Source organism: Anas acuta, chromosome 1, assembly GCF_963932015.1.
Source record: "Anas acuta chromosome 1, bAnaAcu1.1, whole genome shotgun sequence".
Taxonomy (NCBI): domain Eukaryota; kingdom Metazoa; phylum Chordata; class Aves; order Anseriformes; family Anatidae; genus Anas; species Anas acuta.
In genome coordinates, this window is record NC_088979.1 from 18,374,752 (window position 1) to 18,401,130 (window position 26,379).

General features: G+C 41.5%; 1 protein-coding gene across 3 annotated transcripts; it reads left to right on the forward strand.

The window, feature by feature from the left end:
* Positions 1-425: 425 nt before the first annotated feature.
* On the forward strand, positions 426-25,771 carry MPHOSPH8 (M-phase phosphoprotein 8). 3 transcript variants are annotated; one of them, XM_068670844.1, is made up of 14 exons: positions 426-986; positions 5,126-5,281; positions 6,178-7,029; positions 10,303-10,399; positions 11,491-11,742; positions 12,197-12,322; positions 12,409-12,497; positions 13,563-13,703; positions 14,160-14,246; positions 16,172-16,326; positions 20,169-20,323; positions 21,757-21,884; positions 22,635-22,718; positions 23,380-25,771. In XM_068670844.1, exons 1-14 carry the CDS (start codon positions 441-443, stop codon positions 23,419-23,421), a joined length of 2,910 nt encoding a protein of 969 aa, XP_068526945.1. In that variant the 5' UTR covers positions 426-440; the 3' UTR covers positions 23,422-25,771. The 3 variants fall into 3 exon arrangements, with proteins under 3 accessions (XP_068526945.1, XP_068526954.1, XP_068526959.1); XM_068670853.1 differs by having other exon boundaries at positions 11,533-11,742; XM_068670858.1 differs by lacking the exon at positions 11,491-11,742.
* The last annotated feature ends 608 nt before the right edge of the window (positions 25,772-26,379 follow it).

Below are 26,379 nucleotides of genomic sequence, written 5' to 3' on the forward strand. Positions count from 1 at the left end.
ACATCCCATGCGGGTATTTTTACAATGCAAGTATGCTTGCATGCAAAAGCCCTGAAGTTTCATCTGGGTGATGTGTATTTCTTAAGAAACCGCTTCCTGGGCAGTTTCATTAGCACACTGGCACAGGCGGTTACAGTAAGTAAGGTAAAAAGGTATGTAAAAGTAAATGTAAAAGGTATGTAAGGTAAATGAGGTATGGCTTTCTTACGTTTTTTTTTTTTCTCCTGTATGTTACCATAAAAAAATTGTGCTCACCTATAGGCAATAAGTTTAATGTGCAAAATACTAAAAAATGTAAAGGGATTTCTTGTTTTTTCCTTATGAGAACCCCCCTTCCCCACCGGGACCTTGCCTTGAGGTGCCCACAGCCATCCTTTTGGCGCATTTCCCCCCAAACCCGTGGCTGCCTCCTGGTCCCCTCTCCACGCCTTTCCACGGACATGGGGAGAGCGGCGGGGGCTCTGGCCACCCGTAGCGCCGTGGAGATCCCTGTTTATCCCTGTTTGTCCCCGTGTGTCCCCCACTGTGTCCCCCTGTCCCCGTCCCGCCGGGGCCTCAACCCCGCTCCCTCCCCGCCTCAGCCCCGCGGGCGGCCCCCGCAGTCTGCCCAGCCCCTGCGTGCGTCACGGGCTGGCTGCATTCCCATTGGCTGCGGCGGCCCCGCCCCGCCCGGCGGTGGCTGTCGCAGCCGCTTTTCCCCGTTGTCGGTGGAAGCTCGCCCCAAAATGGCGGCGGTGGCGGCCGGCGGCGGGGCTGAGGCGGCGGCGGCCAGGCGGGAGGGGGCGGAGGAAGAGGAGGAGGAGACGGCGGCGGCCGCGGCCGCTGAGGGGGGAGAGGGCAGCGGGCCGGGCGGCCGTGAGGCGGCGGCAGGAGGCGGCGGGGAGGCCGGAGGAGGCGGCGGCGGGGAGAGCGAGGAGGATGATGAGGAGGAGGACGAGGAGGACGTGTTCGAGGTGGAGAAGATCCTTGACGTGAAGAGCGAGGGGGTGAGTGCGCGGCGGGGCCGGGGCGCGGTGCCCGCCCTCCCCTCACGCAGCCTGCCCCGAGACGGGGTTTTCCTGAGGAGAACCCCTCGTGTGTGGGCGAGGAGCCTTCCCCGGCGGCGCTGCTACGTGAAACGCGGTCTGCGAGCGAGGTTTTCCCTCTCTTGCTGCTCCAGCTTAAAAAAAAAAAAAAAAAAAAAAAACACAAACCTGACTCCTTACTAACTTCTCTTTTTGTCTGCAGCGCTGAGGTGCGCCGTGCTGCTACGCCTGAGCTGCAGGAGTGCCTTGGTGTAAGGTGTTTGGGCAGGGGGGAGCATAAAGGGGAAGGAACTTGGAGGTGGTTGCAGAGTGTATTTTAGTAAAAGTGACAGGAAAAAAATGCAGGGAGACCCCTCAAAATAGAGGGACCGCTTCCAGTTGAAATAACTAGCTCTAGAGATCTTCTGGTTCGGTTTAGGAAGTAATATCTTACCTTAAAAAGGTAAAAAGCAGCATGGATTTTTGGAGTTCTTCCAAAATTTCTTGAACTTTCAAAGCAAAAACTAAAAAAAAAAAAAATCACCAAAGATGGCCTCTTTTAAAGTGCTTTTTGTATCTGCAAATTGTGCGTTCTGGCTAACTTACGCCTTCAGTTTCAGGCTTCAGTCAGGTATGTGATGGTACGGAAGGCGCCCTGCTTAGTGTGAAACGTGAGGGTTTTGAAGCCCTTAGGTCAGGGAAACTTGAGGTGAAGAATTGCTCACGTGTTTGTGGTGCTGTCACGAATAGGCAGTTTCATGGTGCAGTGTCTTGATGGCTTAAGAGGTAATAGCTTTCAGAGGCTCCAGAGGTAATACAGCATTTCTAGTTCTGCCTGTATAAAGTGTCAATCAAAACAGTGGGTCTGGTTTGAAAGGAAGAGTGCTTTTTCTGCAATGATGGCAGTGAAAATCAGCATACTGGGGGAGAAGGAGGAACGTACTGTTCCACACGCTTCTAAAGAGCACCAGAATGCCTGGAGTACCCCCCCTTAAACGTGTCAGTGGTGTCTGCTGGCTCTGGCAGCCCGTTCTGCTGCAGGTCCTGAATGGGGTGCTCTGCTGGGTGCTGGAGGTTGCCAGGCTGGGTCAGAGCACTGAGCATTACTGTGTGCGCGTGCCTCACCCAGTGCGTGCTCGCTGTGGCCTCGTAGCATTGGCTGCAGTTGTGCCAGATCGCCTTTCTGTTGCTATTCAGTGGGGTGCCACGCTCCTGTGCTTCAGACATGCTGGGCAAGGCAGGTAATTGCATCTAACATCTAGTCCTAACATCTGAAAGGAGTGGAAAAAAGCTGCGTGGAGCATTCAGTGGAGCATACGGCATGTAGTCCGCTTTGGAACAGTGATTCCCAGGTGCGTTAGGAAGCCCAAAGAGATGCTGAACCAGCTGTTGATTTCGTGTGCTGTGTGTGCCCACATGGGAGAGCCTAGAGCATGGCACAGAGCAGCCCCTGCCACCTCTGGTCCTGATGGGGCTGGTGGCAGCACGGCCCGGCAGCACTCTGGGCACAGGGTCGGGCTGGGCAGCTAGACTTGCTGGTAGATGAAACACTAGCTTGTCCTACTTGAGGTAATAAGCAATAAAAATTTGGAAATGGTATATTTAGAAAGCCTTTTGGACCACACTGAAATTCTTCTAAAATAATGGTACTAAGGGAAACTGTGACATTTCCCTGTAGAAATGGGTAACATTAACTCTGTTCTTTAATGAGGTGGTGATAGGAGCTCTAGCCTATCACTGGGTCTTGTAGAAGTTACAGTGGCGTAAAAATGTTTTGAAGTCTTCTGTTATTTATAAGTGACAGAAGAGAAATAATGTGGAATAAATTAACTTTGGCAGGTAAGGGAAAGGCTGTGCATGCATCTTTAATATGATGCTCCATCCCCTGCCTTCACTTACGCTGCATTTTTTTTATTATTTGCCGTATGGTGGATGTAGTCGTTCAACAGATAGACCTACATTTATGTAAGATTTTGTTTTATTCAGCTTCCTCAACTAATTAACTAACTTCTGACTGCTTTTGTACCTGAGTTATGAGGTGTAATGGTGGCAGTAATGAGCTGAAGGAATGGAATAACCCTGTGCTCTGGGACAGGAGGGTGACAGGCTGTAGGAGAGCACCTGGGGGTCCCTGCAGGCAGGTAGGTTGAGCAAGAGTCAGCTGTTCCTGCAGCAAAGAAGGCCAGCAGTATGAAGAGCATCGAGGGAGGTGCTTCCTCCTCTGTTAGCACTGCTGAGATGCCCCAGGAGTGCTGTGCCAAGCTCTGGGAGAGACATGGCCACGGCAGAGTGAACCCCGCGAGGGTTGTGAAGGCAGCGTGGGGACCTGGAGCACAGGGCATGCAGGGCAGTCTGATGAGATACAAAGGAAAGATTCCTTGCTTTGAGGGAGTGGGAGGAGTTCAGAGGGGTTATGAAATGTCCATCCATGGAGATCCTTAAAACTTGACAAATTTCTGAGCAGCCTGATCTAGCTGGAGCTGCTTTGAGCAGGGCATTGTGCTTGTTAGTTCCAGAGATCCCTTACAAACAGTGGCATAATTTTGGTTACAAAATTAATTTTGTTACAAAAGAAGGTTACTAGTTACTGCTTTCATGAGGAACCATGTTAGAAGAGAGGAAGAGACAGGTGAACATTACGTTTAAAGCTAATTCCTGAATCAAGAGTGTATGGCTAAGCTAAATTTAAGAGGAAGTGTTATGTTAACATACCTGAATATAGGCTTTTTCATTTATTTCTTTGTCTGTGAAGCAAAATAAGGTTGTAAGCAGAATTGATTGCTGAAGTTTTATAGTTTTCAATATGTGCTGTATATACGAATACACTTCTTAAAAGGTCAGTGGTGCTCAGGCAAAAACAGAAAAATACGAAAATAAACATTTCTAATACCAAGTGTCAAATAGCAGTTCTTTTGAAACTTTTGTTCTCCAGGCTTAGTTAGCAGTGTAGGATCTTTGGGAGCATCATCAATCTATTTATGAAAGAAAGAGATACTGTTATTTCACCTCTCTGAAGGTGTTTTGGTTAGCAGCTTTGTGAACTTCTCTAGAAAATAAGTTTAGGGATGGTTATGTTGCCTTATACTCATTATTACCCTTTTAATGGAAAATGGACTTTCTTAAATTTGCTGCTGGTCTTTGTCATACAGGTGCTTAAAGAGAATGCAGGTTTAATCCATGAAAGGAACCCCTTGATTTCATGGGATGTGACTTTACTTTTTGGTTAAACTCAGTGCACACAGCCCAGAGTTGCCACTTGTCTGACGATGGCAGCATTATGCTTGGACCAATAAGCCTTGTCTTGCAGCGAGAAAATGAGTCTGTATTGAGAAATACCAGGATTCAGACTGCTTTGCTTAGGAGAAAGCAAGAGAGACTTGGGTGAAAAGCATCTTTTTCTTTTTTTTTCTTCTTCCCTTAATGGTAAAAGACTTCCTAATCAAGTAGAAAAACTTGGAGACTATACGTTGTGATACCATCCTCCAATGAAGTCAGATACTGTTGAAACAGTTGGTCTAGGGCTGTCATACCATCTTTTACTGATGTCTTTGTATCCAGCTTTGGGATGTGCACAATCAGGTTTCATCTAGATTTGACTTGATCTCATTGAAAGATGTTTTTTTCCTGAGCAATTGTTACCATTTTGGTTTATCAGAAGTGACATTGCCTATAAATCTAACACATTATCAATTCCAGTTAAGAACTGTGTGAATGGTGTTACTGCATTATAAATCTTTAGGCATTATAAATCTTCAGCAAAGAGCAGCAATTAAAACTTGTACAGAAAAAATATTAACTTAATTTTGTAACTGTCAGAAAATCAATTTCAGTAAAATGTCTGGGAACATATGTGCGTTGAAACTGTGTTTCTGACAACAATCAGGTAATACAAATACTTGGGTTAAAACCACTACAACTACTGAAACTTTACAACCTCTTCAATTCAGCATGTGATGCAGATGGGAACAATTCTAGGAATTCTTACCTCAGCATGAGGTTGAATTCCCATTATATTAATTTTCACATACACAAAATGATGCATCCACTGATTACCCACAAGAACTGAGTACACTGCATAGTGTTGTATTTTATTAAATGTTTGCTTGTTTTTTTTCTTGCAGGGTAAAATTCTGTATAAAGTACGGTGGAAGGGATATACCTCTGATGATGATACCTGGGAACCAGAGGTGCATTTGGAAGATTGCAAAGAAGTGCTGCTTGAATTCAGAAAAAAAATTGTGGACAATAAGCCTAAACCTGTTAAAAAAGACGTGCAGGTGTGTTTCTCTTTCTGTTATCTTAAAATGAAGACAAATTCCCTATCTAGGCTCTGTTAATGGAGGACACGAGAATGGAAGACATCTGGGATATGGAATTAAAAATATTCTCTTTGATCTAAAACTGTTTTGTTTCAGCAGAAACTGAACGTTGCTGCTGCTGTTTGGTTAAGGATTTTTTTTTTTGAATTGACAGGCTTGCTTGTAGAGTTGAAATTCATTAAAATTTATTTCAGTTTCTAATGAGACTCTATAAATGATGTATCGTCATTGTGGTTTGCTTTTGACAACAAAACCAACCCCTTTGCCTGCCCACAGGCTTATTCTTGTCACTGAAGTTGGATGCTGCTCGTTTCACCCTACTGCTTTGTGTAGCAGATTAAATTAATGGTTAACAAGCAAAAACCTTTTAGATAAGATAGGAATACAGAAAAAAGAACTGCAAGAAGGCAGCATATGGCTTTTTTCTCTTTTTTTTCTTGTTCATTTTTGTTTAACTGTTTAGTCATTTTCAAAATCATGTATAGGAATCTGAAAGCTGCTATTTCTGAGAAACCTGTGGATAAATCTTACAAAATCAGGTTAATTGCTTTTGGTGTAAAAGGCTTGTGATTTAATTCTGTTCTGGAGTCTGACTGCTGGATCTCCAGTTGCCTTGGTTTCCTTGTTTATGTATTGATTCTCTTTAAGGCAGTTAGAAATATGATTTAGGTAAGTGAGCTAGAATTGTGTTTACAAATTTTACAATTTGGCAGAAAGGAATGTTATTTGTAATGTTTAAACAGCAATTGACTTTTCCAAAAAGCATCATCACTGCCATTTCTGGATGGCTTATGCTAAAGCGATACAGTTTAATGAGGATTTTTTTTTTTTATCTTTTCTGTACTGCATTTTAGAAACTCTCTTTAAATGATGATGTATTTGAAGCAGAATCTGACAGTGACCGGCAAAGTGAAACAAAAGATGATGTTTCACCAAAGAAGAAAAAGAAAAAGTCAAAAGATGGAGAGGATAGAAGTCCAGATGACCCGAAGAAGAAAAAATCTAAGTCTGCGAAACTCAAAGAAAAACCTAGAACAGAATGTGAAAACTCCTCAGATATTGTGTTAGCAGATTCAAAACCAAAAAAAAGGACTTCAGAAACGAGGGAAGATTCAAAGGATCCTAAAAAACAAAAGAAAGAAGATAGTAAAGAAGTCAGGAAAAAGAAAGGAGAAGTTAAAGATGTAAAAGTAAAATCGAAAGAAGATTCTAAAGAAAATAAAAAATCACGGAAGGAGAAGCAAGATGTTCAGTTTGACTTAGAGTCAAGTACTTTAGATGATGCACTTTCTCAAGGAACTGATAATGAAACCTCAGACTTATATTCTGAAAATAAAGAGGAGAAACAAAAGGTGAAATGTGGAAAAGAGAGATTGGAACAAGAAATTGCTGAAAAAGATTTCATTACTGAGAGGCATCTGGATGGATCAGCAAGTAATGAAGATGATAGTGTTGAGGTTAAGATTAAAAGAAAGAAGAAGAAAAATCTGAAATCTGAAGATTATAAAGATGAAGGTAGAAAAGTAGAAACTAAAGATAACTATTTAGAGAAGAAGAGCGTGCACAAAAGGCAAAAAGGTCAAGAAAAAGTAAAAACTGTAGCTGCCGAGTTGGAGAAAGTGCCAGCTGCTCCTGCACCAGTGCAGAAAGGTTTGAAGTTGAGCACTGATGAAAGAGGAGGCAAGTCCACGGATTCAGCTGGGGAGGTAAGCAATGTTACAACATTAGGGTGGTGGGGGAGGAAGGGGTTAATCAAACACATTTGAGGTGGAGGTACTTCAAAAGGCTACTGTTTATGATGGCAAAGAGAAAAATACGAATTGGAAGGTTAATGAGGTGAATAAAAAAGTCTCAGTGCCCAATCTGTAGGCCAGGCTGAAATATTTCTGGATTCTGAACACTGGAAAAACGGGGAACGCTGTAGGAGAGTGGAGTGAGTGTCTTTAGGTGTGAAAATACGAATTTCTCCTGTTTGTTGTGCGTACCTACTTAAAACAAAATTTACTGTTCCAGAGACACGTGCTTTCATTTTCAGCCTCTTGTTTCCCCTAGCTTCAACAGTAGGGCCTCAGTCTGACTTTTTTCTTCTTGCATAGTAATGCATTCAGTCTTGTAGCAGCTATCCAACGCCGCACAATGAAGCACATTTTTGAGGTAAGACGAACACTTGATCTGTCTCAAAAGCCAGCCACTCAGTTGTGCTTTACATGTATTAGCACCTTCCGAAGAATCGGAATGCTGAAATTGCTTCGAAACCCAAGTCTCTGAGATAATTGTGCAGCTTGTCTTGTCTTGTTAGAATTCCTGTGCTGCGCACAGGAGATGCTGAGTTGCACGGCTTGGTGTCATGGTAACTGCCAATGCTGTACCTATTATAACAAATGAACTAATCAAATACTAATAGAATATTTAATTTATTTTATTTAATTCAATCAGGAAACCAGGGTGGTAAAAGCAAAAAAAAAAAAAAAAAAAAGTGTGTAGTGGGGGGAAAAAAAAGCATTATTTCTAGAAAGTTTCTGAGGAAAAGCTACTTTTGGAGGATTTTTGTTCAGCTACTTGAGGCTATTCTAATATAATATGCAGTTCTTAAAAAATTGTCTGCCCAGAGATACCCCTTTCTGATATGGCTGCAGCCAAAATACCTTGATACTTAATAGATTTTATCCCACTCCTTCTAAGGCCACAATTCCATGGTGGCAGGTGCCTTATTTCTGTAGATTCAGCCGTGGTCCTCTGCTTCAGACTGTTTTATGTATGGAGTAGGCCACCTTAAACATGATCAAGTTGATTTTGGATAGAGAATAGAAATATTACGTGGAGTAATCACAGAGTAGAGCTACACAAAGTACTATTTTTGCAGGAGCTTAGTGGTGAAAGCTCTTGTAAACAAGGTTAATAGCATCGAGGCATAGCTGTGTCAAACAGCTCTTTAAATAATCCTCTCTGGACTGTTAACTAACTGGAATGGTATGGCCCTGTAGTACTCCGAGTATGTTTGAGGCTACAGCATTCATAAGAGAGCAACATTGGCAGTGGTAATTGGATACATCTTTGGAATCCTGTTTTATTTACCAAAGCATAAAAATCCTGTCATCCCAAATATGAAGAAATCATTAGCAGGTGGAAGCCTTTGTTTTCTTTTGGCTTTTCAGCCAGCACTGTCAGTAAAATGTCTGTATGTCTCTCGTGTACTGAGGAACCATGGAAAACATGCTGCTTTTTGCTCTCTCTCTGGGACCTCAAAAAACGTTTGCTGTCACTGGCTAGTTGTTCTCCAGAGCAGCTGCGGACTCATTACATGGGTGGGTTTGGTGGAGAGCTTTAGGGTTTTTTATGGCTTCACAAAGCTGTTGGCCCAATCAGATCATTCTTTTGAGATAAAATTGTCACATCGTTCTCAGCTACCTGTCCGTGATTGTGCAGCTCTGATTACAGAACATTGTTGTGTCAATTTGTAGCGTGATATTCCGTTTGAGGTCATTTTGTATGCTGAACCCTCCTTTCCTTTTGATTTACCTCCAAAAATAAATGCAGGGTGCATTGTGCATCTCATCAGTATTAGAAATCTGGAATAGAATTCAGGATAACTGATTATAACAGCCCTTGTGTTTAGCAAATACCTGGTAATGGTTTTGGTAAATCACTTGTCCCCTCCTACTTTGGGCATCTGCCTGGGACAACAGCTGCCTGTGCTGCCAGTTAATCATGTCTGTGATTAAAAGCTGGAGTTTTGTGGGGAATGAGGGGGAGAAAAGGAGGGTTCAGTGCTACAGCTCTGCTAACACGTTATCGTATGCTAAATTAATTTATTTTAATTCTTTACCTTTCTAAGAAGTGGTAGCATTTAATGATGAATTCAGTCTGTAGTGCTTTGGTGGACTTGTTCTGGTGGCAGTTTTTCAGAAAGCCCGTGCTATTCCATGTACCCAGTTAGTGTTGGGGCTGATAAAATGCTCCTCCCTCCTCTAAAAATAACCTCCCTCCTACTCTATGGTTTGGAGGTTGCTGACTGAATGTAAAGAGAGGTTGGAGGAGAAGAAGAAAGGCAACCTTTGGAGGAGGCAGTTGGTTTCTTATTTTTGGTGCAGTTGGTTGTATCTCTCCATCTGCCATAATTTATCTGATACTAAGCTCAATCTTCTGTGCGGATAGAATAGATTTTGGTGGATTTTTTTTTTGTTTGTGCATTTTCCACAAATGACTATTGCTACATTGTTCTGTACGTGTGAAGTGGAAACCCTGAAACCTTCTGTATACAAATGTCAAGTTTTCTCAGTTATGGTCAAAGTCAGTTGTGTCATAACTGCTTTGAATATGTTGCTACGAAGGTCTTAAATACTTAGAAATGATTGCATTGTATTCAAGTTAAATATTGGAAACAAATGAGAGATTCACAACTTCAAATTTCCTTCCTGCAAATAAGTGCTTTATGATCCCTAAAGTACTTTGAATATTTGTGCCTCCTTGATCTGTAGTCTCCTTATTTCTGGACCAAGGGATTTTAGTTGTTTTGTCCCAGTTTTAGTAGAGATAATACTTTTAAGATTAAGAGACTTCTGTTTTCTACTTGATCTGTATTCATAAGTGATTTACCACCTAACATTTAAGACTTAATGTTAAATAGAAAGTTTCCTGGTCCTTTTTTTTTTGGTCTTTGCTTTATATATATATACATGTGCATGTGTGAATATCTGTCTATCTCATTTTGATGAATTGTAAAGCACCAAAATTTTAAACATATGCTGGTTTTGGCATATGTAAGCACCTTGCATGACTGGGATGCTGCAAAAGTCAGAATTGAACTTCCTTAATTTAGAAATAACATCTTTTCTCTTACTGAAGAAGCCTTCACAGAGTAACTCCTGTCTCACCCATTTAATTCATTTTCTTAGGAATGTCCACAAGCCTGTTTTATATACAGATTTATTTCCCTTTTTCTCCCTACCACTTTAATTTTATCTTTTTCTTGATATCAGGAGAAAGAAATAAAGAAAACCGAAATAAAAGACAAATCTCAGAAAAAGGAGCCTGAAAAAGAAGAAAAAAGCAGAAAAGAACAGAAAGGCCTAAAAAGTAAGTGCTAATTGCTAAAAAGAGAAGGGGAAGACCCTTCAAGGCATTCTCTTCTGATAACTACAAGAGCAGATGCAGTATATTTCTGTAGCACATTTCAGAAACACCTTTTGTTCTTATTTTAGGAAGCAAAAGCCTTTTATGGCTTTGTTAATGTATGCTTCATGAGAACGCTGTATGTGCTTTCATATATGAGGCGTGAAAGTGTCTATAAAAACATGAGAGCCTTCTATACGAGTCAGGATTTTGCCTTTTTTCATTTAGTGCTGTCAATTATGCTTCGTTATCATGCTGTTAATAGCAGTCTTCCAATTCATCCAATGGTTCTCTATTTCCAGAATTGTTTTGTTATCATTCTAAATACACATTCTCTATTTTTAGAGTAACTTGTAGAGGTTCACTTCAGACAAACTTCCTACCTGATGCTTTAGCCACATTGAATTATTGTTCAGGCCTTAAAATAACAGAACAGGATTCTTTGAAATATGAAGAAAAGAGTCTAGGTTGCGCTTCTGTTTTATGCTGTTTAAGAGAATGTTGATGTTACCACTCTTGATCTCAGTAACATTCTGGATGATTTTGTTCAGGATAAATTTCCTTGCTGCTCTGACAAGGATAAACTGAGAGGAAAACAAAGTAGTCCACCTTTGGTCATTCTGAATAGGTACAGGAGGAGCTCTAGTACTTCAAATAGTTATTGCCAGAGGAACATTGTTCACTTAAAAGATAATAGATGCTTACAGTGCTCAAGAAAAGTGGTAACAGACTATTAATTACTGTTCCTCATACAGCATGTGTCCTTTGTTTATCACAGGTACTGAACTGTATTTTCAAAGTAGTAACTTATGTGTGATTCAAAACCAAATTTGTTAAAAAGAAGGTGATACTATGTAGTAAGCAGCCAGAGCCCAGACTTCCAGGGTAGTTGGAGGTGAACTTGCTTTCCCTGATTTTGGCTTATGCTTAAGCTTGCTGCTATGCTCCAGCAATGATAAAGTTTTCTGAATGGACTCTGGTCACTCAATTAAACTTTATGTGATAGTCTTTAGGGGCTCAAGTAGTCACTCTTGGTAACTGTCTTAATATTCTAGGCTTTAAAGACATCAAAAGTGTATTTGAATTGTTTAATGTAGCTTCAGAAGAAAAAAATGACTATTCTGAGAATAACCGCAAACGAGAAGAATCTTCGCTAGAATATAAATTCATAGAAGAATTAAAATCAAAGGACAGCAAGGTGTACAAGGAAAGGAGGAGCATAAGAGATGAAACAGAAACATGGAATTACATTGCTGCAGAAGGTGATCGAGAAGTAGTGGATGTGTGTCAAATGGAGGAGAACTCTGGTGAGCCGTAGAAGCAAATCTAGGAGAAAGCTGAGCACTTGCATTTAATATTCTCTCCATTCCTGCTTGCATCTTTCAGTGCTCCAATTCTTGTTTTCCCTGCTGGCTATAATAATGTTTTCTTTTGAAAACTCATTGATAACTTCTCAGCTTATCAGTGTGTTCCCAGTGTATTCCTGCTATTGCTGTAACACCGCTCACCATCTCTGATCCCTTCAGCCTAATGCTGTAGAACAACTAAGCGATTTCTTTCAAGTGTCTGCTTGTAACATGGCTGCTGTTGTTTGGAACCATTTCACACTGGCTTCCAGAGTGTTTGAATGAAAAGTAGCATGTTGTGCTGCTGATCATTGAAGCAGTGAATGATCTGGAAACAGATAAAATGATCTGGAAACAGATAAGTTACTAGTTACTTATGTTTTTGTTTTCTTCTGTGAAATCAAATACGTGATAGATGGCAAGCAACAAGTCCTGAGTTTGGGTATGGACATGCAGTTGGAATGGCTGACACTAGAAGACTTCCAGAAGCATCTCGATGGAGAAGATGAGAATCATGTCTCAACAGAACCAATATCCAGCAGTGAGTAGTTGCTGGGAGGAACAGATGTTTCTGATCTGGCATTTCAATGTGGAATATTCTATAGCTGCATTAACTTTATTTTCTAGCACTCCTGAGGGATGCTGTCAAAAGCGGGGATTATATGACAGTGAAGATGGCACTTTCTTCAAGCGAGGAATATAATCTGGATCAAGAGGTAAATGCTCTGTCATAGAGCTGTTGAGAGGGGGGTGGGTGGGAAGTACAAATGTGGATTGTTTGAAAAGCTACGTCCTGCTAGTAGCGGTTTTGTGTTTCACCTTGGAAAAAGCACAGTGGGAGAAAAGGGAGCACAGGATACAAGGTTTCAATATTTGTTCCCATTTCATCCAAAGAAAAAGTGAAATTTCGTAGAAACATCCTACTAGCTGGATTTGCAAAGGATTTGCCTACTGGATTTAAACTGAATAACAAACGTAGAATTTTAAGTGGTATAAGGAATGGTGATGTCTGGCAGATTAAGTGCCTGAAACATGTAAAATGTCTATACATGAAAAAAGGTCATTTTTTTTTTTGTTCAGCAGACTGGGGCAACTTCACCCCATGAATAATTTTTTTTGTCGGCTGTGTGCTTACTGGTTTTTCCTTCAGGGGTCTATTTTCCTGTTAAACAGTACTGTAACTCCGTTTTTGAGAATTAAAATCTCAGACATCAGGATTTTAATCAGTGACCTTGTGCACTCATGTAGCATTTTGAGGACCACACATTATGCTAAAACTTTTGTAGTGTTGGAGAAAAGAAGATGCCAAATGAACTCTAGAGGCAAGCCCATGGTTTTTGGATTGTAGTGTCTGATGGACAATGCAAGGAGTGGTGAGGAGACTGGCTGCCCACAGGAATCTTCATATTTTTCCTCAGATAAAATCCAAAAGCTGTGTTGTGGTAGCAACTGGCTTAAGGCAATGTGAATTTTCTCCAGTGGTTCCCGATTTTTTTTCCACTGTCTTGCTGTCTTCCCCGCCGTCACATACCTTGCTGCTTTTCATCCGGCCTCGTTCTGTTTTTCCTTCTTGTTCGGCTCGTTAGATTTATGAAGCGCCGAGTGTGAGGCCTGTGGGCGAGGGAAGTGGGAGGTGATAGTTTGTCAGCATCTGGCAGTCATCTATGTGTGAATTCTTCTGCTGGGGAGGAGAATCTCTGTGAAACCTGTTGATGCACTTGCAGTCTTTGTCTTGCGGCTTTGATTTATCTTCAAGTATTTGGCAACGATTGTTGTTGCAGGACTCGAGTGGAATGACCCTGGTGATGCTTGCTGCCGCTGGTGGGCACGATGACCTCCTGCGGGTCTTGATCAGGAAAGGAGCCAAAGTTAATGGCAGACAGAAAAATGGAACAACTGCATTGATACATGCAGCTGAAAAGGTTGGCTTGTTTTCCATCATATTTGTAGTTCTTGACTCTTTTATGTACGTGCAAAAGTGGGATCCGTTTTTTCTGCCCCTTTAGCTGATCCCCAAAAAAGGGAGACCTTAAGCTCTTCCCAAACAAAGTCCAGATTGATTAAAGTTAAAGGATGTTTCATGGTGCTCTCTTTTGTTCAAGTTGGTTTGTGAGCTTCCCAAGTACAGGAGATACGAGGCCAAAGGAAAGCTTGATTCCAGTTTCATGGTCAGTGCAGGCTTTTTTTCCCCCTTAAGTGATAACTAATACCAAGTTATGTAAAAAGTAAGAATTAAATGCCTATGGCTCTTTATTTGCCAGTCTTAAATGAGTTTTATGAGCAATGGGAGAGAACAACTGCAATTGTGACATGCACTATGCTTATATTTTGAAAATGAAAACTAAATATTTTATATTTATTTGTTTTGTGTTTTTAAGAATTTTCTTACAACGGTCGCTATTCTTCTGGAAGCTGGGGCGTATGTGAACATGCAGCAGAGCAGTGGTGAAACTGCTTTAATGAAGGTAAAATCAATAATTGTTCTGATGCAGTTTAATAGTAATACTTGGGAAACTAACAGAGTATAGAAGACATAAAAGTGCATTTGCAGAGTTAATTTAGTCAGGGGACATATACTGCATTTGAAATGCAAATACTACTCATAGTTACGTGAGGCAGTGTTTTAATCCATATTTTTTTAAGGTGTTATATCTAAACAGTGGATCCGGATGCCATCAACTTAGTGTTAAATGTGGCTTCTCATCTCTTTCATTGTTTGGGTCAAAGAAATGTAGACGTGGTCTTTAAACTGAGATAATCTGATTGTCAGCAGGGAGACCAAAAACTCCACAAAGGAGAATCTTTCACAGAATGTTGCTGTGAAATGTTGACTTCTGTCTTATAATCGCTGGCCAGAAATGAAGTAACTGGTTTACAGTCACCTTCCCACTACCTGTTCTGCACCTTTATTTCCTCCAACCACAAAGGAAATCATTTGTTTATGTATTTACTGTTGTTCTAATGGGAAAATTCTAAGACTCTTAAAACAGCCTGTGCTCCTCTTAATATTTTCTGGTTTGTATTGGATAATTCCGCTGAAGTTCCTTTTCCTGATAAACTTGTTCTGTTTTCATGGAGGCTGTTTACAGAAGAGATTACAAGAGGTTTTCTGTGCAAGACAACGTCATATTGTTTCTCTCTTCACCTCTGCAAGGCTCAGAGGGTTCATATCTTCTGTAAAGAAAGTGGTGACACATTTGTGGTTTCCTCAGTCACTTACGTCCAAAATCTCTTTGCAGTTTGTCTGCCTCCATGAACCTCAGTTTCGAGCTTCATATTTCTTCAGTAATATTTTTCTTGTTTGATACACAGCTGTGCATACTTCCTAATTGGCATCTACAGTGACTTATTCCCTGTATTTATTTGCGGTGCAGATATGGAGAGTTGGGTCTTAATTTCCCGTAACTTACTGAAACAAGTTTAGCCATGTGTGGATAAACATACCGATGTGTTTATCAAGTCACTCTTTCTTAACCTGAGGAGTTGGATCTTACTTCTGAAAGCAGGGGGAGGGAAGTCTTGGCAGTTCATTTTTCTCAGAGGTGATACGTGATTTTTGTGGTGTTGTAGGGTTCTTGTTTGTTTTTTCTCTTTTTTTGGGGGGAAGGGTGTATTGGTTTTGTTTATTTATGGAAGATTATGGATTGAAAGTGGATATGAAAGTTCAGGCCTTAAACAAATTTCAGATGTTCATTTCTGAAAGGCCTCATGAGGATAGAAATTTATATCTCTTGTGCCTTTCCCTAATTCTGAGTGAGATGTTTGAAAACAAGCTGCCAAGAGTAAGTTTGTGTCCTTCAAAGTAGGGCTTTATTTAGCTTTTCCTGTACCTTTGTCCAGTCTTCAGTTGAGATGCCCTGAAATTAAATTCTTACTGGAGGTAATGTTGATCAGGCTTGGACACTTACACAGTTGAAATAGTATCTGTCTAAAATGGCTAAATAATTTGGGGGAAATTCCACTCGTTTACTGGAAATCTGAAGTAATGGACGTTTAGAAGTGTTAGATCAGTCATCCTGAATGCTTCTGCAGAAGCCTGTTTGTTCAGGCGTGAAGGCAGTTTACAGTTACTGTCCTTGAGCAGCTTAAATCTTGTCATAGAACTTCTTTTTGTCTTTTTAGTAATCCATTTGGCAACCCTGAGTGTTGCTAATTCTGTGGGATCAGCTGCATAGTATTGCCTGGGTAAAGGTGAAGTATTTACATGTATGTGGCATGATCCTGAGTTAGCAGGATTTGTGCTAGCATTCCCTGGATGCCTGCTTAAACTTGTTTTCTGAATTGTAACTAAATTTGGATTTTAATTTGTTTCTGCAGTCCTGCTTTCTTTGGTGTTACACTGTTCTAATGGGATTTTGTTGTTGCCCATCCTTCCCTTCTCTCTGCACAGGCGTGTAAAAGAGGGAATTCTGACATAGTGCGGCTTATGATTGAGAGCGGAGCAGACTGCAATATTTTGTCAAAGCATCAGAACAGCGCACTTCATTTTGCTAAGCAGTGCAATAACATACTGGTATACGAGCAGCTCAAGAGTCATTTGGAAACGTGAGTAAACTGTACTTTGAAGTTTGTTCTGTCAAAGCTGGAAATACTGGGCCTGTCATAATTTGAAGTCATGGGGAAGAGGGAGAGAGTTCTGGAAAGAAAGCATCTGCTTTGGGCACAAAGCTAACTGATAAATCATGTGAAATGCAAACTGTGTGAGCTAACAATTAGCAGGAAGTTACTTAAACACTGAGTAAAAAGGTGGAGAGGAGGAAAAGGGAATTAGTAGAAGTGAAAGATTCCTCAGAGTAGAAAGAAAGTAATCAGAAAAAATAAAAGCTAAGTATTGGACAGTTGAATGTAAAGTCTTATTAGGGCATGGAAAGTAAATCATTCATTTAAAAAAATAAAAAAGCAGTCTTTTGTTGGGGGCGGTAGAAGACAAAAAGTCCCTGCAGGTAGGAAATAATGAGGGTGTTGCTGAGCCTTAAGAGTCAGTTGTGAGTGGAGAGTTCAAGAACTCTGTGCTGGAGAGGTAGGTACAGTTAATGTTCCAGTAAATGATGGAAATGCAAACATTTATCATGCGACAGAATGGCCAAAGAGCAGTGCAGTGTGTGTGGTGAAATACACAGAACGGATTAACAATGATACAAAGTAGGGACAAGAATAAAAGTGGAGAGAAAGAGCAAGCTCTTCGAATGTCAGTTTGGAAGAACCACTAGCTAACTGATAGTGTATCAGAGCAGAAATTCTTAACCTACCATCTCCAAACTTGAGTGACCTTTAGAGAAAGTCTCAGCTTCTGCAGCAGGTGAAGTATTGCCATGAGTGCCTGTGTAGTGCCAGAGGAGTGCTATCTCAGTGCAGGTCTTTTTGTTGTTTTATGATGACTTTCTTTGTGGTTTTTATGTCCAATTCAAGAAGACCAATGTATCAGGTGCCTTGTAGTCATTCTCTTTTTAGTCCACAGAAAACTGTTTCCATCTCTGGTCTCGTTTCCCATCAACTAACTTCTTAAATCTATTTTGACAGAAACCGCCTCTTAAATGGTCACTGCTGCTTGCTGTAGTACTGCTAATACTCTTATTCTGTTATGAAGCTAGTAGTAGTCTTTCCTTTATAACCTTATAAATGCTCCATTTAAGAATACCAAGTCTAAAAAATTAATATTAAGCAAATATATAAGCAAATGCTCCCATACGATCATTGTGCTGGTGTTCACAATGGAGATTACAGAACCCTTCTGTAAGGCAGAGAAATTTGTGGATTATTTTTGTAAAAAGTCAGTATAAGACATTTTATTGCAAACCAATAAAACCTGAGTATATTTCCAAGGCTAGGGGATATTTGCCCGTGATGTCTAAAGGAACTCAGTTATGAAGTTAGTTTGGTTGAGGTTGGCAGGGCCCCTGGAGGCCCCTGGTGCCCCCCTACCCAGGCAGGGACACCCAGAGCAGGCTGCCCAGGCCCACGTCCGGGCGGCTTTTGGGGATCCCCAAGGAGGAGACCCCACAGCCTCTCTGGGCAGCCTGTGCCAGGGCTCCGTCACCCGCCCAGCACAGCAGTGCTGCCTGGTGCTCAGAGGGAGCCTCCTGGGTGCCCGGCTGTGCCCATGGCCTCCTGTCCTGGCACTGGGCACCACTGAGCACAGCCTGGCTCCGGCCTCTCTGCACCCTCCCGTCAGGGATTTAGGGACACGGATGAGATCCCCCTGAGCCTCCTCTTCTCCAGGCTGAGCAGCCCCAGCTCTCCCAGCCTCTGCTCACAGCAGAGATGCTCCAGTGCCTTCATCGTCCTGCTGGCCCTGCCTTGGGCTCTCTCCAGGTCCCTCTGGTACTGGGGAGCCCAGAACTGGACCCAGCACTCCAGGTGTGGCCCCACCAGTACTGAGGAGAGGAGAAGGACTGGACCATGGGCACTGGTCTCCAGCTAAACTTCCCAACACTGACTTTTTGCTGAACTAACATATTCAAATCTGGCTTGATACTGGAGGGGGTGAAGCAGTATTGTGGCACCAGTATTTTTAATGCACCATAGTTTGTCTGAGGTATTGTAGATCACTGCATTTAACTTAATTAAGTGTTAAAAGCATAAAAACTAATAATAATTTTTCAAACATAAAAAAAATTAGGTGAGCAAGGGCGGGTGAAGTAGATAAATTCTCAAGAGTTAACTTTTTGAAGGCAACAGCAAGTACACAGACAAATGTGATCTGGCACGTGCCATTCAGTATATTGAATCTTTCTTTCATTCGCTGCTTGATTCCTTTCCAGACTGTTTTATATTTAAAATCTGCCATCTTCAGGTTTGGCTATGCTGCGTGATCTGTTTTGTAAGATATTGAACATGTAATTTTGCCAGTGAAAAAGCAGGTGAAATTAAATCCTGGTAAATGCAAAGTGATGTCTGTGGGGTTTCGCTGTAGTAATGTGAATTACAGAGAGTAAAACAGCTCTTGTGAATTGAGAGGGCTTCTGCACTCACCATAATTACCTGAAAATACCAGCTCAGTGCTGCCTTTAAATCAAAAAGGAAGATAATACAGTACTAGTGAAGCTGAAAATAAAATCTAAATCCATGTTGCCTGAAGGTCTTAAATAGTGTGTCCCATTCCCTTCACCTCTTTTTAAAAACAGTTGAAGCAAAAAAAGGCAGAAGTAGAGATGGTCAGAGAGACAGAGCAGAAGGGGCTCCCCCCAGGGCAGTTTGAAAGCTCAAAATTTCATTTTTTCAGTTGTCAGGGGAAAAAAAAACATGAGGAAGGTTCTAGAGGCTGTCCATTTAAATGATTAATAAGTGGGAAACGGAGAAATATTTTTGTGCAGGAAAGCTGAATTACGGATTTCATTGCAAAATGCTCTGGTCACGATTGCATGGGAATTAAGAAGGGATTAAGCGGATCTGCAGAGAGGTGTGGTTTGGTTTTGGATGCCTCTAAATGGGATTGCTGGAAACTAGGGCAGCGTACCTCAAAGACTGCTGTTCAATTTCCCTTATTTATATAGCTCTGGAAACTGGGCTAGGTGAGCTTCTGGGCTTGCTTTGGTATGGCAGTTCTGGTGGTTTCTTTCCAGTGAAAAACCTCAGGTTTTTAGGCTCTGTGGGCGATAATCTCAGGCTGGCGTGGAGGGGAGCTGTGCTTTGAGTCATGGCTTGGAAAGCTGCAAAGCAGAGAGTCGGGACCTTTGCCTTGCAGAGGCATTTAAACCTCATTTGTGTCAAAACAGCTTTCCAAAGAGGATTACTTGATAGCTGGCTTGTCAGAGTGCCAAATACCATAGGTTAATGGGGTCTCTGTTGAAGGACAGCCTGCATGCTTAATTTAGCAGCCCCTGCCCTTCCCAAGTACCCATTTTATTTATTGCCCGGGGGGGGGGGGGAGGGGCTATTTAATGATAGAATTGCTGCTTTTTCCATGGCGTTTTAATAGAGCTGGGAATAATTGGGAATTGCACTCCTCTAACAGTATGACCAATAAAATTGTAGAGTGTCTGATTTACCTGGCGTTGTACTTGCAGTCAGTCTGTGGGTCAGCCGTGCTAGGGAAGCCGTTCCTGTTCAGCCAGCTGGTATGTGCCTGATGTTCCAGCAACATCTTCCTACAAAAAGAAGTATGTGGCTAGTGAGAGATCTTGGTATCTGCTGCAGTGGACTTGTCCACAAAAATAAACAGCAGAGACCTGGTGGATGGATTTCACAAACAGATCTCTTGATAAAATGTTCGATTCCCACAATATTGGGATCTGGGGTTCATCTACATGTAAATGTCAGCAATGAAGCCCTGAAACTGGGAATTCAGAAAGGTGATCTGAAATCCTGTTTTGTGTCAGCTCTGATCAAGTCTGTGTCTGGTAAGGTAATTTACTGCGTGATGTACAGGCCTCACTTTGCTCTTCCAGGCTCTCAAGAGTAGCAGAAGATACCATCAGGGACTATTTTGAAGCTCGTCTTGCTTTACTGGAGCCAGTCTTCCCAATTGCATGTCATCGGCTCTGCGAAGGGCCAGACTTCTCTACAGACTTTAACTATAAACCCCCACAAAATGTCCCGGAAGGTAGGGATTTTGTTGTGTTTCCTACTTCCTATTTTTTAAAAAGTAAAATAGCGCATTGAGAAGCTGCTTTTTAAGGATGTCTTAAATATCTGCTATGTGAAATTGTTTTTGTCACCTATTATAATAGAGTGCATTACATTGGGGATGTTCTTTATACTCAGATTAAGGAATGTGGAAGTTGAAAGAAGGAAGCCCTGCTTTAGGGAGAGGAGGAACATGTTTTAATGCATTGTGGGTGGGTTTTGTGTATATGTGTTGGTGGTTTGGGTTTGGGGGTTTTTGGTTTGGCTTTTTTTTTTTGTGGGTGGTTTTGGTTGGTTTTTTTTGGGTCACCACATAGCTTATGCAACACATGAACTGAAGGAAGAGGTTGCCTATGTAACAGGTTTACCTTAGGACAAATAATAATTAGAAATATTAATCTAAGAGAGTACTTTAATATTTAGGCATCTTAACGTAGAAGTACTTTGAGAATCTAGTAGTGGATCACCTTGTTTTGTATACAGTGCCTAACACACTGGTATCTTGGTGTGCAGTCATGACACTATTGTGACCCAAACCCAACTTAGAAAGGCTGTAAATAAAAGAAGCCAGTGTCAACCAACTCTGTTTTGCCTCTGAGCCCCTTTGACAAGCTGAGGATCAAATTCCCAAGATACTTAGGAATACTTCTTCATTCTGTCGGGAATCCAGAGAACAGTCTCTGATGCTCTTTTTAGCTGAGTCATTTTTTCTTGCCTTTTGAGTGTATCAGGGAAATACCTTCTGATGCTGATCTTGTTATTTTGTGTGTTCTTTTCTTTTTTTTTTTTTCCAAAATAATGCATTGATGTGATTGAAATACTACTAAAACTAGGATTGTGAGTGGTTATGTGTATCCAATTTTTATTTGCTTGGTTAAAATATATCCCATTTTTTGATGCAATATGCTTTGTAGAATTAGGAAATGTTATATACTATTAAAATGAGGCATTTGGGGGTATTGAAGACAGTTGCTTATGAATTTCAGTGCAGTTCTTAAAAATCCGTAGTTAATTGAGCTCAGTTGTCCCTACCAAGAAAAAAGACAACCCAAGCTACATTAAATCCCTGACACTTTAGATAAATCTAAAAACACAGAAGTGAACTGTACCTGAGGATTACTGTATTCATTTTGTTTTCCTTTGTAATAGCCACGTGAAGTTAGTCCTGCTGCCAAAAGACCTTGGCTTTGTGACCCGCTCAGTTGTGTTCTGTGTTTGGGTTGTGCTAGGGAGATCAGATTTTGCATGTTTGCTTTTTTTTCATATTCCTTCAGTTCTCCATTGGAGTTTAATATTTATACAAACATTAGAGGTACCTAACTGTTTGTATCCAAAAGTTCAGCGTATGCGGTTGTTCTAAATAATGGCTCTCGTTTCAGCCTTATGTGACTGAGTTGCCTTCCCTTTTAGGATCTGGAATCCTTCTCTTCGTTTTCCATTCAAATTTCTTTGGTAAAGAAGTCGTTGCTCGGCTCTGTGGACCATGCAGTGTACAAGCTGTGGTTTTAAACGACAAATTCCAGCTCCCTGTATTTTTGGTAAGTCATCATATAACTGACTGACCGTAAAACTGGTCTGTAAAGTCTGTGGAACAGCCTGGGAAATTTTAGAGCCTTAATTTGGATTTTGAGTGTTATGATGCAGGCCTGGTGGTGGTGGTGGCTGGTGATGTTGGTGTGTGTTGTTTTTGTTGTTGCTGTTTACTTATTTTTTAATTTTTGAAATGAACTTTTTGGTGTGTGTGTAAAGAACTGCAAACCCTGTAATATTAGATTCCTTTAAAAGTTATGACTTAAAAGCCAGGGGCATGGTTGTGGGCAGCCTGCTCTGGGTGTCCCTGCTTGAGCAGGGCTCAGACCAGGTGGACACAGAGGTGCCGCCAACCTCAGCTGCCCTGTGACACTGCGACCTCAGGACTGAGGGCTTGAGCAGGGAGGCGACAACTCTGAATCTGAAGGTGCTTCACTTCCCAAATTCCCCTGGCCTCTCCAATTTTTGACCCAAGTCTGTTATTAAATATAAATGTTTTGCCTTGTTTTAATGAACTCCCTTGTGTTTCTACCAATTAATTTAAATTTCTTTTTTTTCCTGTTAAATGTATCACTGTGCACTCTGTTGTTTTTTTTCCCTGCAATTATGACAAAGGTTATTTGCAGCATGTGCAACTTTAAAACAAAGAAACAGACACACACCCGCTAGTTTAACTGTCATGTTCTGTTATTTCAATTCGCACAGCACTTTTAACCGTATCCTGCCACTAATTTTGGTGATTTTCTTTTTCCTTTTAGGATAGTCACTTTATTTATTCCTTCAGCCCTACTGCAGGCCTTAACAAGCTTTTTATACGGTTGGCAGAAGCTCCTACTGCCAAGGTACCAAATGCTCTCAAATACTATGTACTGTACAACAAGTTAACTCTTCTGTAGTCTGAGTGCTTCTGGTTGTGTGTTGCAAATGTAAAACCAAGGATTCCCCACTGTCTTCTCAACCCAGTTCTTATCAGGAACTCGTGCGCTGGGATAAACTAATGGTACAGCCAAAATTTTTCTACATCTGTACCGTGAATTTAATGACAACTACAGGGAGTTGTCATCTGCATACAGATGTTTTTTGTGTGCCTTTAGAGTTTGGAAGTATTTATCCCGATATGCAGTGTGCTGTTAAATAGCCTGTGGTGTCCTTTGTGTGTGCTTCCAGGTGGTTTGGGCAGTCATCCCACTGCACGTTGCAAGAGGAGTTACAGATCCTGTGTAGTGGGGCTTTTTATGGAAGATACACCAGTAAATTTTTTAGATCTTCATATTTAAGACTTAAATTGTTAAATATTTCATTATACGCTTCAGTTTTTTAATCCATTATGAATAAGGATATTCATATGAAAGTGTGTGTGTGCATGTCTAGTTCATACTTTTCCTTTTTTTCCTCTTCTGCTCATGACTGAGCAATCTCATACGTGCCTTTCCTCATGCAGAAGACGTTCAGTACAGCTTCACGTGAACAATCTGTGTACGAATCCTTTGCTTGTTTTTCCAGGTAAAGCTGCTAATAGGAGCGTACAGAGTGCAGTTGCAGTGACCTCACAGTTGCAGATGTGTTGAGTGGACTGACACTTTTGGAAATACTTCTGATTCCTCTGTTCAGAGACTGACAAAGCAGTTTGGAACTTTTTGGCACCACACCCTTAGGACTAAGCTCCCATCTCACTGTCGTTTGTTGGCATTCATATAGGAAAGGATGTGTTGGAGAGCAGCTGCGTGTGCTACACTGGTTGGGACAGGGTTGTCAGCATTTTTTTTTACCTTTTACAGATGTAGATGTAAGTATTTGTGCCAATACACACAATTCTGTTTAACTTGTGGAGTCCAGACTGCATATTTCAGCTTTTCCACAATGTGGAATGGTGCATATGAGAACTATTTAAGGTAACTAAGTAAAATGTTTTTTAATAGAAGGATCTTTTCCATTTGTAAACTACAGTTTTCTACTTACTCTAACTGTAATGTTTCTATGTAAAATGCAGAACTGATGTATTAGAGCCATGGGTAGAAGTTACACTTTAAAGTTACTGCATTAGACTTAACCTCGAATCGCTAGGGGCTGCGTTCTGGTTTGAACCTCTTCCTGCCGTTGCTTCCTGATGAGAAAGCAGGTGTGCTGAGAGGGATTCCCTTCGGACACACAGTTAAGTCCATGTGCAGGTATGAAGAAGGGCATCCAAATAGGCCCAATTTGCAGAGAGCTGCGGTCAGATTCCTCCTTAGGTCAATGCTTGAAAACTAATTTTGTATTAGAGAAGCAACTGATAGTTTTACAGGCATCTTAACTGGGGAGTTTTTAGTTAAGTGGCATATGGGAAAACAAAAGCTGCAAACAGCAAACCACAAAACTCATTAACCTACCTTCAGTGTGCGGGCAGTGCTTTTTGTACATGAGAAAGTACAGAGGGCTTCAGCTGTTCCCAGCCTGGTGAGAACACGCAGTGCCCTCTAGTTCAGAAGTTCAGTTCCTGAGTGCAAAGAGCTGCTATCTTTTTTTTTTTTAAATGCCTCATTTTATCAGATGACAGCAGTTCTGTGATGGTTCTGTGCTATACTATACAAATGTAACACTTCTGCATGAGGTACAGAGTATTTTTCTTTGTAAATTAAACATCTTGGAAAGTAAAGGGGGGAAAAACGGAGAAAAAAAACAGATTGTGCCTTTGCTGTTCTGGTTGCCACAGGTAGTTTACATGCCACTATGTGCCTATACTGCTCACAAAACTATTGTGGATAAATTCTTTAATGTATTCGAGTGCTCACCATCAAAATGGTGCAGATGTATCCTTTTAAGAACTGTGACTTTGTATGAAAAAGTTCAGTTAGCCAGGTTTTAATTTTTGGTTCTTGAAAGTTTAAAACTTTCATAATGAGAGATGCCAAATTATCGTAACGAAGCACACTATTTCAATTTTGTGGAATGTCACATTAAGCTCTATGAAACTAGAACAGCAGCACGACGTACTCGCTTCTGTTTGGATTTAAAATAGTCTTTTTGCAAACAGTATTGATGAGATGTTAACAGGTCTGGGTTTTGAACAGACGTGTTACCTCCGCCTCTGATACACGTGAGATACCTCATTTTGCTAAATATCGACGCCTGAGATGCACAAAAAGCGCTGGCTGAGAATCAGGTTTGTCCCTACCAGCACTTGGGAATTTTGTGTAGCTGCATTTCTTCTTCGTCACTATTAACGAACTTTTAAGCATATTATGAAATAATCCTGGAAGATTAATAAGGGTAGGGTATGCTCTGAAGTGTTTCCTTACATTGGAGTGATCGCTGTCATGTACGTGGCTACCATTTCCTCACTATCCCTGCATTTACACTTCAGAGTATGGTGCGTGCATGGTGAATGCTGTACAGCACACCTCGGTGGTAAACGTTGGAGCTGCTCAAGGACTGTGCGAAGACGGGGACAAAGGGTTTGTGAACAAATGTCCATATAATATTTAGATGCTATTTAGAACCTGTTGTACGGTCTAACCTAAAAATGTCTAGTACTGCTCCAAGAGTTGGCGTAGCAAATAGTTGTCAAAGGTGGTGTTGGGGGGGATTTTTTTTTTTATTTTTATTTTTTTCCTCCCTTCCCTTGAGGTGTTTGGGAGGGAGGGAAGAGTTCTGCAGGACTGGGGAATAAAACCTGAGTTCATGAAGCTCTTATTGAGGGATGGATTTTGCAGCCATCTCTTTTGGTTGGGGATATAAAGTTTAGATCCCTATTTAAGATATGTAAAAGGTGTATGAAAAGATGTTTAAAGCTGTTACTTGTCTGACTTTACTACATTGTTTTTATCCAACTGCTAAGTAAAAGGTTTTGGTGGACAAAGGAGAAAGAGAAGGTAGCTATAATAAAAATCATTTCTGTAGACACTGTGCAGAAATACTTCTGAAGTATTTGTGTGGTTTTTCTTGCTGCTATCAATCAGCAAGGCTGAGCAGCTGCCCTTACGATGAATGGCAGTGGCAATTGTCCTGATGGCTTGGATTTGTCATATTTTACCGCTGCAACAGCAGCACTTGTGGTCCTGGTGTCTCTCTCAGGTACTGGAGGCTGGTGGGTGACAGAGGTGGCTTCCTCACAGCTCATTTGAGCTTTCTGCATCCATTTTGTGAAAGGGAGATGCTGTAGAATGATGAAGTGATGAAGGCACTGGAGCATCTCTGCTGTGAGCAGAGGCTGGGAGAGCTGGGGCTGCTCAGCCTGGAGAAGAGGAGGCTCAGGGGGATCTCATCCGTGTCCCTAAATCCCTGACGGGAGGGTGCAGAGAGGCCGGAGCCAGGCTGTGCTCAGTGGTGCCCAGTGCCAGGACAGGAGGCCATGGGCACAGCCGGGCACCCAGGAGGCTCCCTCTGAGCACCAGGCAGCACTGCTGTGCTGGGCGGGTGACGGAGCCCTGGCACAGGCTGCCCAGAGAGGCTATGGGGTCTCCTCCTTGGGGATCCCCAAAAGCCAGCCTTCTTCAAAACCCAGCTCCTGCAAAGCTGCTCCAC

Bases quoted from the DNA above. Each gene is read 5' to 3' on its own strand.
- MPHOSPH8 (XM_068670844.1), top strand. From the start codon at position 441: ATGGGGAGAGCGGCGGGGGCTCTGGCCACCCGTAGCGCCGTGGAGATC. The intron at 7,030-10,302 runs GTAAGCAATGTT...TCTTGATATCAG, and splicing joins CCACGGATTCAGCTGGGGAG to GAGAAAGAAATAAAGAAAAC. The intron at 14,247-16,171 runs GTAAAATCAATA...CTCTCTGCACAG, and splicing joins GTGAAACTGCTTTAATGAAG to GCGTGTAAAAGAGGGAATTC.